Source organism: Mustela lutreola, chromosome 6, assembly GCF_030435805.1.
Source record: "Mustela lutreola isolate mMusLut2 chromosome 6, mMusLut2.pri, whole genome shotgun sequence".
Classification (NCBI taxonomy): domain Eukaryota; kingdom Metazoa; phylum Chordata; class Mammalia; order Carnivora; family Mustelidae; genus Mustela; species Mustela lutreola.
In genome coordinates, this window is record NC_081295.1 from 106,726,255 (window position 1) to 106,742,594 (window position 16,340).

At 35.4% G+C, this 16,340-nt stretch overlaps 1 protein-coding gene across 7 annotated transcripts in view; it reads left to right on the plus strand.

Moving 5' to 3' along the window:
• PHF3 (PHD finger protein 3) overlaps window positions 1-16,340 on the plus strand; it is a 93,253-nt gene that overhangs the window by 35,386 nt on the left and 41,527 nt on the right. For 6 of the 7 annotated variants that reach the window (XM_059178355.1, XM_059178354.1, XM_059178358.1 and 3 more), the window contains 2 exons: window positions 9,088-9,249; window positions 14,244-16,023. In XM_059178355.1, the coding sequence (XP_059034338.1) occupies window positions 9,088-9,249; window positions 14,244-16,023 (1,942 nt within the window). Of the gene's footprint in view, window positions 1-8,038; window positions 8,168-9,087; window positions 9,250-14,243; window positions 16,024-16,340 lie in introns of those variants that run through there. The other variant, XM_059178359.1, reaches the window with a different exon arrangement.

Consider the following 16,340-nt stretch of genomic DNA (forward strand, 5'->3'; position numbering starts at 1 on the left):
TCTAGACTATACAGTGTTATTTGGGGAATTTAAAAAAGACTTGGAGAGCAGACAGGGGCCTGGATATCAGTCTTCACTTTTCCTTTGGCCCCGAAGCTATTGTGAAGAAACAACCAATACAAGTATCCTTGGCTATCCTTGGCTTTCCCTGGCTATTCTGTTTAAAATTACAAACCATCCTTTGTTCCCCTCTCCATACTCTGTATTACTTTTTCCTTTTCAGTGTTAAGACTTCTCTAACAGGATGTATGCTTGTCTCAATCTAATTAAAATGAAGCTTCCGTTTCATGGAAACCGTTTTAAAAAAATTTTTTTAAAGATTTTATTTATTGGGGCACCTGGGTGGCTTAGTGGGTTAAAGCCTCTGCCTTCAGCTCAGGTCATGATCTCAGGGTCCTGGGATCGAGCCCCGCATCGGGCTCTCTGCTCGGCGGGGAGCCTGCTTCCCTCACTCACTCTCTGCCTGCCTCTCTGACTACTTGTGATGTCTGTCAAATAAATAAACAAAATCTTAAAAAAAAAAAGATTTTATTTATTTATTTGACAGAGCACAAGCAGGGGGAGTGGCAGGCAGAGGGAGAGGGAGAAGCAGAGTCCTGGCTGAGCAAGGAGCCCAGTCCTGGACTTGATCCTAGGACGACCCTGGGATCATGGCCTGAGCTGAAGGCAGACGCTTAACCGAGCCACCCAGGCACCCTAAAAATTTTGTAATTTATGGAAAAGAGCAAAGCAGTAAGAATAGTGTAATGAACCTACATGTACCTGTTACTTAGCTTAAATAGTTAATAGCTGGTTTTATTTCATTCATTTATACCCTACTTGCTTCTCCTTACCCCTCTGCTCCAAGATTATTTTAAGCACCTCCCAGAAGTCGTATAATTTCATCTGTAAGTATTCCCGTATGTATCTTTAAAATATAAGAACTCTTAGGGTGCCTGAGATGCTCAGTTGGTTAAGCGTCTGCCTTTGGCTCAGGTCGTGATCCTGGGGTACTGGAATTGAACCCCATACCGTGTTCCCTGCTCATTGTGTAGTGTGCTTCTCCCTCTCCTTTTGTGCTACCCCCCCAAATTGTGTTTTCTTTCTCTCTCAAATAAAGAAAATCTTAAAAAAAAAAAAAAAAAAGAGTTCTTTATTTTTAAAAAGTAGCCACAATAATATTATCCAGCCTAAAACATTTAAAGATAGTTCTTAATATTTTCAAGTGTGCAGTCCATCAGCTTTCAGTTTTACCCAGTTCCCTAAATATTTTTTTAAAAGTATGAATTGGAATTGAAATAAGGTCAATATATTAAGTTGTTTAGTATGTAAGTATATATCAGTCTATGTAAGTTCCCTTTCATCCCCTTTCTTGATATTTATTTGAGGAAACCAGGTCATTTCATTTGAAGTATTCTGTATCATTGGTATCTAGAATAATCTAGGCCAACATGTGACATATAGTAGGTACTAAGTAAATGTTTTTAAAGGAATTAACAGGAAGGTAAGTAATTTATAGTATTCTAGGATGGAATTAAAAATTTTTAGGGAATGATTACGATCTCACTTTTACATTAGCTTGATAGAATGTTAATTGAAAATAAATTATTTAGGCAGTTGAGAGGGGGTCAGATGCAGGGTGCTTAGGACTACAGAAAGTTATTAGAAAAGATCTGCCAAAATTCATTAATAATTGTTACCATTTAAGATCTTATTATTTGCACACCAAACACGGTATTAGAAATCATGTTCAGTTTTCACAGCAACCTTTCAGTGCAGGGTTCAGTGTCTTCATTTTCCCAGTGAGTTTTTGAAGTTTATTTATTTATTTATTTTTTAAAAGATTTTATTTATTTATTTGACAGAGAGAGATCACAAGTAGGCAGAGAGAGAGGAGGAAGCAGGCTCCCTGCTGAGCAGAGAGCCTGGTGCGGGGCTCGATCCCAAGACCCTGGGATCATGACCTGATTCAAAGGCAGAAGCCCCAACCCACTGAGCCACCCAGACGCCCCGAGTTTTTGAAGTTTAGTGGGAGAGGTGGTTCCTGGGCATTAATGTTTTTATTAACAAACTTTATAAAACTAGAGACAACTCTGTAAAACCATTTGGATTATAATTTTGATAAAAAAGAAAAATATAAAGAGGCACCAATAATACTGCTAACCTCTACATAGAAAACATTTGTTTAGTGTGTGTCTTTCTAGTTTCTTTTTCTAGAAATATTTTTTGTGAGATGGATTAGAAAATGTAAAAAAGAAGAAAGGGGGAAAATCTCTGAAATAACCATTATTAGCTTTTTGGTGTGTGTGTGTGTGAGAGAGAGAGAGAGAGTGAATGTGAATTTGAATATAAAGCTTGGAAGACAGCCATACCACATATGGTTCTTTCTCTCATATAATTCCTGTTTAGCATATTGAAGTCTGAAGATCTGCAGTGAAAAAACTCTTCTAATTTGCTTTAACCCAGTGTCTATACATATTTGATAGAAAATCCCCTTTCCACGACATACTGATAAGTTTTACCCAAAGTATGAAGTTGAGTTTGGCAAAAGTTGAAATATTTGTGCACACTTAAATATAAAACTTCAGAGTGTTTTAAATTACAGCTGAAAGGATGCATAATTTGATAGTATTGGAGTAACTGAAGACAGCATTCTGAGGAAAATTAGCTTAGAGTGACACCAAATAATAATAAAATAAGGTAAACAAGGGAAAATACTTGTATCAAATAGGTAACATAGGTATTACAGAAAGAATTCATATACATTGGAGAGGAAAACCCCACATCTGAGTGGGGGAGTAAGCAGACATAAAGAAATACAAAAAGACAGTATACACATCTGAAGTGTTCAAGGTTTTTTAAGTAACTGTTTCTTTTGAAAATCTGGAACTCAATGCCAGTGAGGTTTTATTAACACAAAGCTCTTTGTGCTGTCAAAATTCTTTATAATCTTTATGGAAAGACATAACATGAGATATATAAAATAGTAAAATACATAGTCAAAGAGTGAAACCTATGTTTTAAAGTTTATTATAAAGAAAGAAGGGGAAAAAAGATATGTGTGCATGATAGCAATATTTATATTTTTCACATTAGGAACATCTAATATCTAAAATGATAAGTGCATCAAAATGGTTCATTTTATGTAACATACAACTTGATGTATATCACACCACCACTTCTAGGAGTGAGTGGATGAATCATCCATGAAGGAAAGAACTCTCACTGAAGAGAGTCTTAAATAGAGGCTGCGTGGTATTCTGCAATATTAGAGGAAAAAGCTCTGGTGCCTCTGTTAGGAGAATATAACCATATAATTTCTTTTTCTACTTCAAATGCAAGTCCTGCAAATAGATACCTAACCTTTATTGGAATGTTGCAACATCATGCTTGCTCTTTAGGTTTATCTCAGGTCTGATATTTAATGCCAACTTTTATAATAGAGGAAATAATTGTAGTTGAGATAAAAGCAGTAGAGTTTGGCCTTTGTACTGCCAGTGTGAATTAAGGGATGTCAGATGGGAAGAATTTCCTACTGTATTTGTGTGTGGTATTTTTTTTTAAAATATGGAATTAAGGTGATTTAAACGAATCCTGGTTGTTGAGAAATTCAGTAAGTTTAACTCCAAATCATTTGGTTTTATTTTCTTTATTTCATTTAACTCCTCTTCCCAGAAAGATAGATTGGAAATAATTTGGAATAAAGTAATATTAGTGTCAGGATGACTTTACATAGACTTGACTGGTGCCAAGAACTCAGCAGATTTAATTAGGCCCATTTGTGGATAGGGATGGGAGGAATTTTAATGTGATCTGAATTCAAGCTCAAGGATTTATGAGTATGATGATAGATTTTATGCCAATATTTCAAAATGAGAGTGACATCTAATTCTGGAATCTGGGAGGGAGGAAAAAGTATATAGTTTCTTTCTGCATGCCATGACCATACACTTCTGTCCTAAAGAATCCAGCTCATTACATTATTTTGGTAACTCAGAGTTCCCATTTTAGTGAATTTAAAATGCTGGATATCAAATGCTGAATCTTGGTTGGCCTTGTGGCGGAAGGAGGGGGAAGTATGGGAGGTCCCTGAGAATAGGCAGTGTTCTGAAAAGAGTCCAAATTCTCCTTTATTTATATTTATTTTCTTAGCAGAACTAGTTGGATCAAACTCTTTAAAAAATATGAATACCTGATTGGGAGGGGTTTGCCCTAGAGTATTCATTCTGCACTGTGAATTACTTTAGTCAGATGAATGAAATTTATTTCAGAAGAAAGAAATATCAGATACTTTTAAAAATTTTATTTGTTCTAAGGGTAGTTGAAGAAAAGCAGTGAGGGGGAGGGAATACATAATTTTTTATGGTGGGTACATGGGATGGGGAGAGACTGAAACAGAAGTAAACAGTAAATATAGTGCTTTCTAAGTGCCAGATACTCTTCCAAGCCTTTTATACATATTACTTTAATCATCACAGTAGCCCTCTGACCCACTAGTATTTTCTCCATTTGATTGAAGAATTTGAGACACAGAGAGGTTAAGTAGGTGCTTTACTTGTTGGGGCCCTTGTTCACATGAGAGCCCTGGAAATGTTAGAGACCATGTAGAGCTTGATTTAATATAAAGCTGGGCTTTTGAGGTGAAGGAAAGGTATGTGTTGCCAGATAGAGCAGGAGTACAAAAAAGGCTGTATTCTTGTGTTCTTGGAAATCTCAACTCAGAAATAGCTCAGATGAAGTCTGAGGTATTCTAATTGTAGGTTGACGTAGGAGGTTTTTGTATGATGATGGGACCTCAAAACATCACTTACCTTCAAAGTTAATTTCCAGCACACATAAACATGCTGGGGTCTTTTTTGATTTTCCCTTCTTCCCCTTTCCTCTCTCTACCTCCTGCCCCTCACTGTTTTTTTGCCACATTCTCTCTCCCTGCCCATTCCCATTTCCTCATCTCTCTTTTTTGGTAGAGGTGATTCTCCCTACCATACCTCCTTCTATTTCCCCTTTCCCATTTGTCACTTATATAGAAAAATCACCTTTTGTCCCTCTTAACTTCTTTAATTGATTTCCCCCCTTTCTGTCTTTTACCATTAAATGTCTTAAAAATAAAAGAGACTGTAGTTGTCATTCTTTACTCAAGCACTTTTTAACCTCTTGTCATCTGATTCTCTGCTTCTCTGTGTCAAATTAGTGGATTTTTTCTCCATTGTTTTCTCTTGTAGCATTAACCTTCCTAATCCTACTTCACTGAAATTTTCTGTACCCTTTTTTTGTGTGTGATACTGTATTATCTTGATGCTTCTTTTGCCTGTTCTTTTTCTTTGTATCATCAGTATATATCCAAAAGGTGAAGTCAGCACCTCTCTTCCAAGTTTGTTCTTTCCAACTTATCTCTTTCTCTGTTATTGAAAACATTTTTCCCTCACTCATCAACATTTAAATTTTCCTGACTCCTTCTTTTCCCTCATTCTTTTGCTCAGCAAATAATTCTGGAGTGCTTTCTGTATTACCAGGTCCTTATTCTAGGTTCTGGAGTTTCAGCAACAAAGAAAGAGATAGAGTTCTGACTTTCAGAGCTTACGTTCTGCTGGAGAAGATAGTTAAACAGATACTTAAATCAGGTAGTGTGAAACATGTTTTAAAGAGTAAAGTACACTGAGCAGGCAGTGATGGGAATATGTGCTGTTTTGGGTAAGATTGTTATGAAAAGTTTATCTGAGAAGGTGATATTTGGGTATATCTTAAAGAGAGTGAGCCACGTGGAAATGTGGGAGAAGAGCACCCCAAGCAGAGAGACTAGCAAGGACAAAGACCCTGAGATAATCTTTGCCTCTCCCATATCAGGAAAGGCCAGTGTGACTAGAGTAGATTGAGGCATAAATCGGTAGGTGAAAAGTCAGAGAAGTTGGCTGGGGAAGATCTTAGGATCCTGTGGGCCCTGGCTAGGATTTCGGACATAAGTATTAAGTGCGGTAGTAGAGTTTGGAGGGTCTTGAACAGAAAAATGGTAACAAGATAGGACTTAATATTTTAGAAGGATCATAGTGTATGTGAGGTGTGTATTTGGGGTATGTCAGTAGAAGAACCTGGGACGCTATTATGGTATAGTTGAAATGATGGTAATTTATAGTAGAATATTAGCTGTGAATGTGGTAAATGGTCAGAAGTGATAGATTTTATATTTTTAAAGATTTATTTATTTTTATTTTTTTAAAAAAGATTTTATTTGTTTATTTGACAGAGAGAGAGAGCACAAGCAGGGGGAGCAGGAGAGGGAGACGCAGGACCCTGGGTTCATTGACCTGAGCTGAAGGCAGGTGCTTCATCAGCTGAGCCATCCAGGCACCCCAAGATTTATTTATTTTAGAGGATGGAGAGTTTGTGTGCATGAGCTGTGGGAGGGGGAAAGAGAATCCTCAAGCAGAGTCCAGTGCGGGGCTCCATCCCAGGACCCTGAGATCATGACTTGAGCCGAAATCAAGAGCTGGTCTGCTTAACTGACTGAGGCACCCAGGTACCCTGAGTGATTATGTTTTTCAATAGAACTAGCAGGATATGCTGATCACTTGGATGTGGTACATGAAGAGAGAGAAGCTAAGGATAGTTCTAGAGTTTTAGGTTTGAACAGGTGGGTGAATGGAGGTCCCATGACCAGGAATACCTTACGAGGGACAGTTTTATTGAGGAGGGATGGGTAGAAGCAGTGTTTATTTTCAGTATGTTAAGCTTGAAATACCTGTTAGACCTCGTGGAGATACCAAATTATATTCTTCCAAAGGTTAGATGTGAGCTTGGGCCTGGAGAAAATAATTTTGGGAGTTGTCCAAGTATGGGTGGTACTGGATGAGATCACTTAGTGGGGTTTGAGTGTAGATAAGAAAGAGATGGAAGGATTGAACCCTTAAGTCCTCCATTGTATAGACCTCTGCAAGAAAAGAAAGCTGTATCAAAGGATACTGAGAAGTAGCTGGAGAGAAGAAGATGTGTGATGTTCAAAAGCTAAGTGGGGAGAAAGGGATTCAGAAAGGAGAAATGGGTAAGCTATGTCAGAAGCTACTAGGACAGGGAGTAACCTAATAATTGACCTTTGGATTTGGCTTGCTAAATCCCATTGATTTTTGCTTTGCAGTGTAGCCCTAAAATCCAGACAATACATTTTCACTTCCTGCCAACACTGTTGATCAGGCTTTAATTACCCTTCTTCTGGACTATTTTCCTCTTTTGAGTTTTTCCTTTCTCTCCTGATTACAATACAGAATACATGCTGATTGTAAAAAAAAAAAGTTGGAAAACACAGAGACAGTATAACAATAATGTAGAAACCTTGAATTCCTTATCTACCTTACCACTAGAGATAATCACTGATAACACTCAGGTCCTTTTTTTCCCTGTCCATTTCTTTCTGTGCATACATTGTATATATGCTTTTATATAAAATTGGGATGAAAAGTAGTCTTAAATTTTACTTTTTTAAATGAATATTAAAATTTTTTTGAGAATGTGTGTGAATGTGTGACAGCATAAGTATTTCATCATGGCAAAATAGCCTTCTAATTGAACTTTCCACCCATTTTATATCTTAAGTGAGTCCTGATGAATTTTCCTTAAATACATTCTTCTCTGAGCTTTTAGTGCGTAGGTTAGTGATTGAAGTATAGACTATTCTTGAGAGTAATACATGAATATAGCAGGAAATCTGGAAAACAGGAAACAAGTATATTATCTTTTATAGAATAGCTATTATAATTTTCATCTATTTCCTGCTAATCTTTTTTTCTGTTTTTCTAAATGTACATACACATGCATTTTGTTTTTTACTAACAGATCACAGTGTGTTTTCTGGCCAACTTTTTTCCATAATTTATTCTATTTATAATTTATTGGTCAAAGTACATAAGTAGTTTCATTATTCTGTTTGTTGTCAAAGTGCTCTTCAAAAAGATTGTACTATTTGAAAGTATATTTATAAAGAATTTTGTTCTCTTTAAATTTTAGGATAGACCACTATCTTGTTGAGCTCTTTTAATTGAAGTTCTTCTTGGATACAAAGATGAGGACTAGATAACTTCTTGAGGTTCCTTCTAACCCCTAGGATGAAGATAATAACTAACATTTGTATAGTGCTCTAAAGTTTACAAAGTGAGTTCTCATACATCATCTCACTTGATCCTCACAACAGCTCTGTGAGGTAGGTAGGACAGGTATTGTTATTCTCATTTTAGAGGTAAACTGAAAGAGAGGTTAAGTGACTTGGTCAAGTTTTATTTAAGTGTTTTAGCTGGGATTTGAATCCAGGCCTTCTGATCTAAATAATCAGAATCTCTTTACAAGATTTCCTACAGCTGCACATTTAGAATTGCTGTATGTCAGCTAGTTAAGTAAAATAAATTATTTATATACAGAAATAAACCCAATGACAGTATAAATACGATATTTATATTTTCTTCAACATCCCCCAATCCTTTTCCATATCTCCCCCTCCCCATTAAATGAAATGCTCTCTCTTTTGACTAGAAGGTCATTTAATTATATAGCTATACACCTACCATTTTACCTGGCATTTGGGAGAGGGGGAAGTTAAACAGTTTTCATTTCTCTCTGTGTATATTTTTTTTTTTGCTATTGCTTAAAGGTGTACCTGTATTGCTTTCTATACATGTAGTGTAAAGTCTTTTAAGTAATAGAATTATACTTCGAACTGGAATCTTTTGGGTCCAGCATGTACTTAGAATCACAAGTTTTTCCGGGTATTAAAATTTTATACTACTTTAACTAAAATTGGGATAATTGAGTATTTCAGGTATAGTTGCTTACAGTGTTCACAGAGGTTCATTGAATAATAAGTGAGAATGACAGTGGAGGTCACATCAAGAACAATTATAGCTAATCTACTCTGACTAGTTACCTCATAAGGTAAAAGTTTGTAAATCTGAATTGGGAGCTTGGTAGTGGCAGTATCACATAATAGAAATAGACCTAGATTTTCAAGACTGTGTAGTATTAGTATTGCATTAAAATGTCTCACAGTGTTTTCTGTACCTGCCTTTAAATACTTAAGATATTTAGTATTTTTAAAAATTAATTTTCTTGTTTTTGTTTTTTCTCTAGTTGTTGGTCTTGACGATATTATGGATGAAGGAGTTGTTAAAGAAAGTGGCAATGATACCATTGATGAAGAAGAACTGATTTTACCCAACAGGAACTTGAGGGACAAAGTAGAAGAAAATTCAGTGAGATCACCAAGAAAATCACCTCGTTTAATGGCACAAGGTAATCTTCCAGAGAGGTTGAGCTAGAAAATCTAGCTAGGAATAGATGTGATAGTTTGTAAACTCACTAAGCAGAGACTGTATTTTCATCATGTTTGCTAATCTGAGTATTTTGATAATAATGAATTTTGAGACTATATCAATTTGTTGGTGTAATCTTTAAAAATTTTTATTGAAACTATATATTTATAAAATTTGAAGGATTGACTGATTCTGTAAGTTTGTAATGCCTATTTTCTTTTTCATAGAGGAAATCATTAATAGCTTTCTCAGCTGGTTTTACTGAGTTTTTGGTATTTACTTCCATGTTTCTGAGTAACATATATATATATTTGCTACTTTTTGATTATTCAGATGTGTAGGTATTTATTGATTTCCCACTCCAGGTCTGAGTTTAGTGTTTGTCTTCTTGTCCTCATCTCACAAAAGTATATTTTCTCATCTTCTTAAAAGTAATTTTGTTACGTCAGTAGTAATTGTTTGTTATTGTGACTATATGTGCTGTTAGAGATGATTGATTTTAGTAAACTAAGGTTACTTTTTTCCTATACAACTTTTTGTCTTTCTGTTTTAGTAATTGTTTTGTTGTTTATTTGCTTACGGTTTTGTACATTTGTACACACAGGTTTCTTTGTACATATCAGTAATAACATCTCAACTACTCTACTGGTTGTCTAAATCTTTCCTAAAAATACGTGTGCATATTGAAGAAGTCCCTTGGAGCTTTCTGATCTACTTCTATGTGTAATAGTTGTTGGCCTTGTATAAACCTGATGCATAGCTAGTATCTAGGGATCTCCCTTTATTATTCTTCTGATGATTCTCTTTGGTGGTGTAGCTCTTATTTTCTCTTTTGGCTTAGCTCCTTCATTTTGGTGACACTTCTTGTAGTTTGCTGTGAAAAAGGACCATGGAGATGTGTTATTTTAAAACTGTGTGTTTGTAAATATATTTAATCTGGCCTCACATTGGTATTATAGTCTGGTTGAACATAGAATTCAAGGTTAGACATAATTTTCTCTCAGAAACTTGATAGTGTTCCTCTGTTTTCTTCTAACTTCAGTATTGTTGAGAAGTTTATTCTGATTCCTTTTTTTCTTTTTTGATATGTTACTTTCTTCTGGAAGTTTGTGGAATCTTCCTCTTAAGCTTAAGTGTTTTGTATTTCTTTTCTTTTTTTTCTTTTTAAGATTTTATTTATTTTATTTGACAGAGAGAGAGATCTCAAGTAGGCAGAGAGGCAGGCAGAGACAGAGGGGGAAGCAGGCTCCCTGCTGAGCAGAGAGCCCGATGCAGGGCTCCATCCCAGGACCCTGAGATCATGACCTGAGCCGAAGGCAGCAGCTTAATCCACTGAGCCACCCAGGCGCCCAGTGTTTTGTATTTCTGATAATGTATCTTGTTGTAAGTGTATTTTAAGTATTGAATTCTGGCTACTCCGTAGTTCCTGTTAGTCTGAAGAGTATTATTCAGCTCTGGGGAAATTTTTTGTTTTATCTCATTGGTAATTCCTCTCTTTATTTTCTCAGCTCTTGATTTCTGGAACTCATTATTCAAGTGTTAGGTAGGAAGGACTGGCCTTTACATTTTCTTTATGTTGTCTACTTTGTACCTCTGTATCTTTTTCTCTACGTGGTGAAATTTTTTCATGTTTATCCTCCAACTTTTCCCATCAAATTTTACATTTCTAATTTCTGAATATTCTTTTTTGTTTGTTTTGGGAGTAGTACTTTTTGTAGTACTGTGGGCTTGTTTCATGGATACAATATCTTCTGTCTTTCACAAGGTACTTAACATTTTAAAAAGTGTTTTAAAAATGTTTTTTTTTTATTCACATAGTTATAGTTTCTTTTTTCTCCATGTTGTTTGCCTGTCTGTCTCACTTGCTTTCTCCTTCCTCATTTTTCCTGCTGGAGACTTTTCTAAAATGATTGTTTGCTCATGTTTAAGAGTAGGAACTAAAACTGTATGAAACTAAAAGGTTAGCACTTGAAAGAGTGGGTGGATTAGATTTTGTCTACTGTGAGCTTCACTGTATGGTTCTCTGTTCATGCAGGGTTTTTTTGTTTGTTTTTGTTTGTTTGTTTGTCGAGGAATCCCTGATGTCAGAATTGAGGTAGCCTTTAGGCTCATTAAATTGGTAGCATGTTATGGGAACCTTTCAGGGAAGCGGACAGGGTGTCTCAGCTTTCAGTATGTAAATTCATTTAATGTCACAAATTTCACGGTACTTTACTGCCACATTTTTCTGTGCCTGATGTTCCCTAATCTAGAAACCATGTTTTATACTCTTCCAGAGACCAAGCCTCCAGTCTCAGATTAGGACCAGGAAAAGGCAGTTACCTTACAGATGGAGTGGGGGAGAGGGAGCTAGAGATCTAAAAATAGCTTTCATCTCATCTTCATTTTAACTGTCTCCCTTCATCCACACTTTAGAATCATCTGGGATTACCAGTTCCTAGCCCTTTTGAAGTATTAATTGTACTAATTGGCAAGAACCAATACTGCCGTCTTAGAGTTTATCTTTTTTGGGTCTCCTATACCATTTACTTCTTGAGCATCTCTTGTTTGACTTCCAGAATTGTCACTGTTTTCTCCTGTTCTTCCTTTCATTTAATTTATTATTTATTTATTTTTAATTTTATTTTTATAAAACATTTTATTTATTTATTTGATAGAGCAAGGGAGCGAGCATAAGTAGGCAGAGTAGCAGGCAAAGGGAGAGGAGAAGCAGGGTCCCCACTGAGCAGAGAGCCCCATGCAGGGCTTGATCCCAGGAATCTGAGATCATGACCTGAGCTGAAGGCAGACACTCAACAGACTGAGCCATCCAGGTGTCCCTCTTCCTTTCATTTTAGATTTATGCCTTTTGTATAGCTTTAGTGTGGGATTTTCAGAAGTGGATTAAGTTAGATGCATGTATTTACTTTATTATCTTTTCCTCAATTTATATGTGTTTGTGTGTGTGTATGTGTGTGTGTGTGTGTGTATACATATATATATGTGTATAGATATATATATATGTGTGTGCATATATATATATATATATATATATATATATATATATATATGAAGATTTTATTTAGAGTGAGTGCAGTGTCACGGAGGGGGCAGGAAGAGGGAGGGGGAAAGAATCTCAAGCAGACTCTGAGTGTGGTGCCTGATATGGGGCTTGATCTCAGGACCCTCACATTATGACTTGAGCTGAAACCAAGAGTAGATGCTGAACCAGGTGAGACACCCAGTCTCCCTCCTGTCAGTTTATGTTTTTTTATCAGGTTTTAAAATCTGTTATTTGATAATACTTGTGACTTTGAGTAATGAAAATAATAGGATGAACATTATGGACGTTTGGCCTGTTCAGCCAGGATTCATATTCATTTATATTTAGAGGAAGAAAAACAACTTGATCTTTGGCTCAATAATCAGTTACTATTGGAAAACTTTTTTTGTCATCTTAATTGCTTTTATAGTTGAATATGCTGTTCATTTTTTATTTTTATCAATGCCTGGGTAATGGGTGTTAAAAGTTCATTTATTTTATTTCAAGGCAGAAAAAGAGCTGTAAATTATTTCAGGCTGTCTTTAAAACTTAAAATATATAAAAATATCATTAAAGTATATAAAAATTTTCAGATACTGATAATGAACCATTACATTTTTAGTTATTTTAAAATGTCATATATCTGAACATGTGATAGTTAATAATCCACACTTAGTATTAATTTTAAAAAATTGTTGGGTGCTTATTTAATGATGAAATACTGTGTCATGTTCTGGGGGAATTAGAAAGGATCTCTTAAGACTAGGTTGATTGAATAATTTTTTTTTCAAACTGGGACACTTTTGAGAGTAAAAGAGTGCTATTAATAATCACATCAAGACTGTATGTGTCACCCAGGACTATTACAGACAAATGAAGGCACATGATCCAAACTCCTTAAGAGTTTCATGGTATATGACAAATAAGGAACTGTTTCAAGTATTGGTTCATAGTAAGGTTTTGCATTGAAGGGAAGGAGGCTTTTTTTTTTTTTTTTAATAATTGATAGTATTCAGTTTTTATGTAAGTTTATTTGGAGGCATTGGATGTGCGTAGGCTTGGAAATAGCTTATTTTGTATTTCAGTTTGTGGGTTTTTCTAATTAATCTCCTTTAGTTCTCTTTCCTTCTGGTTTCTTTTCACTCCATACTTTGTCCTTCTGGAGGGTGTATCCAGATAGGGAAAAGAGGAAAAGTTTGTACTCTTTGTTAGGAATATTGTTAAAGGTGGGAAGCTTTACTAAATTATTTCAATATTTTTGCCATTTTCTTTCATGATATATTTTCTTGGCTTAAATTTCTTTGACTGTATTTTCTCTTTATTTGTGTTTAGTACTCTAGCATGTGCTTCATTTCTTAGGAATAGCTTGTATGCTAAAATGGTGATACAAGTGAAGGACATTCATAAAAGGGAGTTAGAGTTCGTATGAGGTGTTTTTCAAACTCACACAGATTCTGTTTGTCATAGGTGGTCTAGTTTATATTTTGCTGAAACCTGAACTTAATTGGTATTATCTATTTAAAGATATTTAATGTAAAAATCACATTTGGTGATTAAAACTGTATGAGAGTCTTGCTTTATGATGGGCATTAATGTGAAGGAAGCTCATTTTACTTATTTTACTCCCAGCTTACTTACTATATAAAAGAAACTTGATGCAAACATTCTTGTTTTGTAGTAAAGTATATCAGTCTGAATTCTGTAGTTTTTTTCTCCTGCCAGAATTTATAGAACTTTGATAAATCTAAAACCTAACATGGGTATATATGTGTATATATGCATATATACGTGTATGTATATATATATATATGATCATTATCATGAGTAACTGTTCAGTACATTTTCATTGAAATCAGCAAACCTATAACTCAGTTAAGAAGTAATATATTCTAAATTGTATTAAAATAAAAACAATGGCAAAATAGCTAAGTTTTTTTTTTTCCTTCTGATAGAACAAGTAAGAAGTTTGCGACAAAGCACTATTGCCAAGCGTTCAAATGCAGCACCTTTAAATAGCACAAAAAAGGCATCTGGGAAGACTGTATCTGCCCCTAAAGCAGGAGTGAAACATCCAGAAAAGTGTCAGATTAAAGAAGTTTCTGTGTCACCAAAACCTGAGTACCATAAAGAGAGTAGAAGGAGCAGCCGACATAGTGGACAAATTGAAGTGGTACCAGAAGTATCAGTGTCTTCAAGTCATTCTTCAGTGTCATCTTGTCTTGAAATGAAGGATGAAGCTGGATTAGATTCTAAGCAGAAGTGTAATAATCAGGGAGAAGCGGATGTGCCATCTCATGAATTAAATTGTTCACTCCTTTCAGAGACTTGTGTTAGTATTGAGGAAAAGAAAAATGAAGCTCTGATGGAATGTAAAGTCGAGACTGTTAGTAGCCCACAGTTTAAGTTTTCAGAAAAAGAACAGAATGATTCTGTTGCAGATAAAACAGATGGCACTGTTGTTGAAGAAGCGAGGGAAAAGGGGAAAGTTGAACAAGAATCAAATGAGGCAATAAAATTATCCCATGAAGATGACCAAATTACTGAGGAAGCTGCATCTTCTGCCTCTCTCTCTGATGCTGCTGCTTGTACAAATCCAAATAAGACTGAAAAGAACCTTGTAGGTTTGTCTTGTTCTGTGGATGAAGTAAATGAATGTAATTTGGAATTGAAGAATACCATGGAAGTTGCTGATAAAGCTAAGAACTCCCTTCAAAGAAATGAAATAGAACCATTGGGTTATTGTAAAGACAGAGAATCTAATGATAAGCAGTTGCAGAGCACAGAATTAAATAACTCAAACTTAGAGATGGTTGATACTAATGCTTTTGAACCAGAAAGTAATATTTTAGAAAATGCTATTTGTGATGCACCTGACCAAAATTCAGAACAGTTGAATATTGTTGAAAGTATTAAACTGGAGTCTCATGAAATAGCAAACCTTCAGGATGCCAGAAATAGCCAGTTAAGTAGTGTTTCTTGCTTAGAGTCAAAAACCATAAAGTCCAAACAAACAAAACCTATAATTCATTCTAAGCAAAACATAACCGCAGATACTCTGAAAAAAGTTGTTGTAGCAAAACATGAATTAATGCATAACAAAACTAAAGTTAATGTTAAAAGTGTGAAACGAAATGTTGATGAACCAGAATCTCAGCAAAATTTTCATAGGCCAGTCAAAGTGAGAAAAAAACAAGTTGAGAAGGATTCAAAAATTCAGAGTTGCAATTCTGGTGTTAAATCTGTGAAAAATCAAGCTCATTTTATATTGAAAAAAACATCACAGGATCAAAATTTGGTACAGGTTTCCAAACCCTTAACTCATTCTTTGAGTGATAAGCCTTATGGTCACCCTGGTTGTTCTAAAGAACCCCATCATCCAGCACAAACTGGACATTCATTACATTCCAGCCAGAAACAATGCCATAAGCCCCAGCAGCTGGCTGCACCAGTGAAAACCAATAGTCATGTGAAGGAAGAGCTTGACCATACAGGTGGTGTAGAGCATTTAAAGGAGGAGGATAAACTGAAGCTAAAAAAACCCGAGAAGAACCTACAACCCCGCCAAAGAAGAAGCAGCAAAAGTTTTTCTTTGGATGAGCCACCATTGTTCATTCCGGACAACATAGCTACTATAAAAAGAGAAGGCTCAGATCATAGCTCTTCATTTGAAAGCAAATATATGTGGACTCCCAGCAAGCAGTGTGGTTTTTGCAAAAAACCACATGGCAACAGGTGTGTGTGTGTGTGTGTGTGTGCGTGTGTGTGTGTGATGTGCATTAAAGAGAAATTGATTTTTGGGGTGGGGTTATGTGAGAACTTTTTTTAATAAAAAACTTACTTAAAGACTTTTGCAGAAACAAAAACACCCCTCATCAGTCCTGGATAAATTGATAGAAAGATGGAGCCACTGAATTTATAAATATGTTATCTCAGAACATGTAAAAAAGCATATGGGTGGTATATATTGATGTGTTTCGTCATTGTAACCAGTTAGAGAGTGTGATTTAGTTAGAGCATCTGAAAGAGAAAAAAAGCTTGCTGCTAATCAG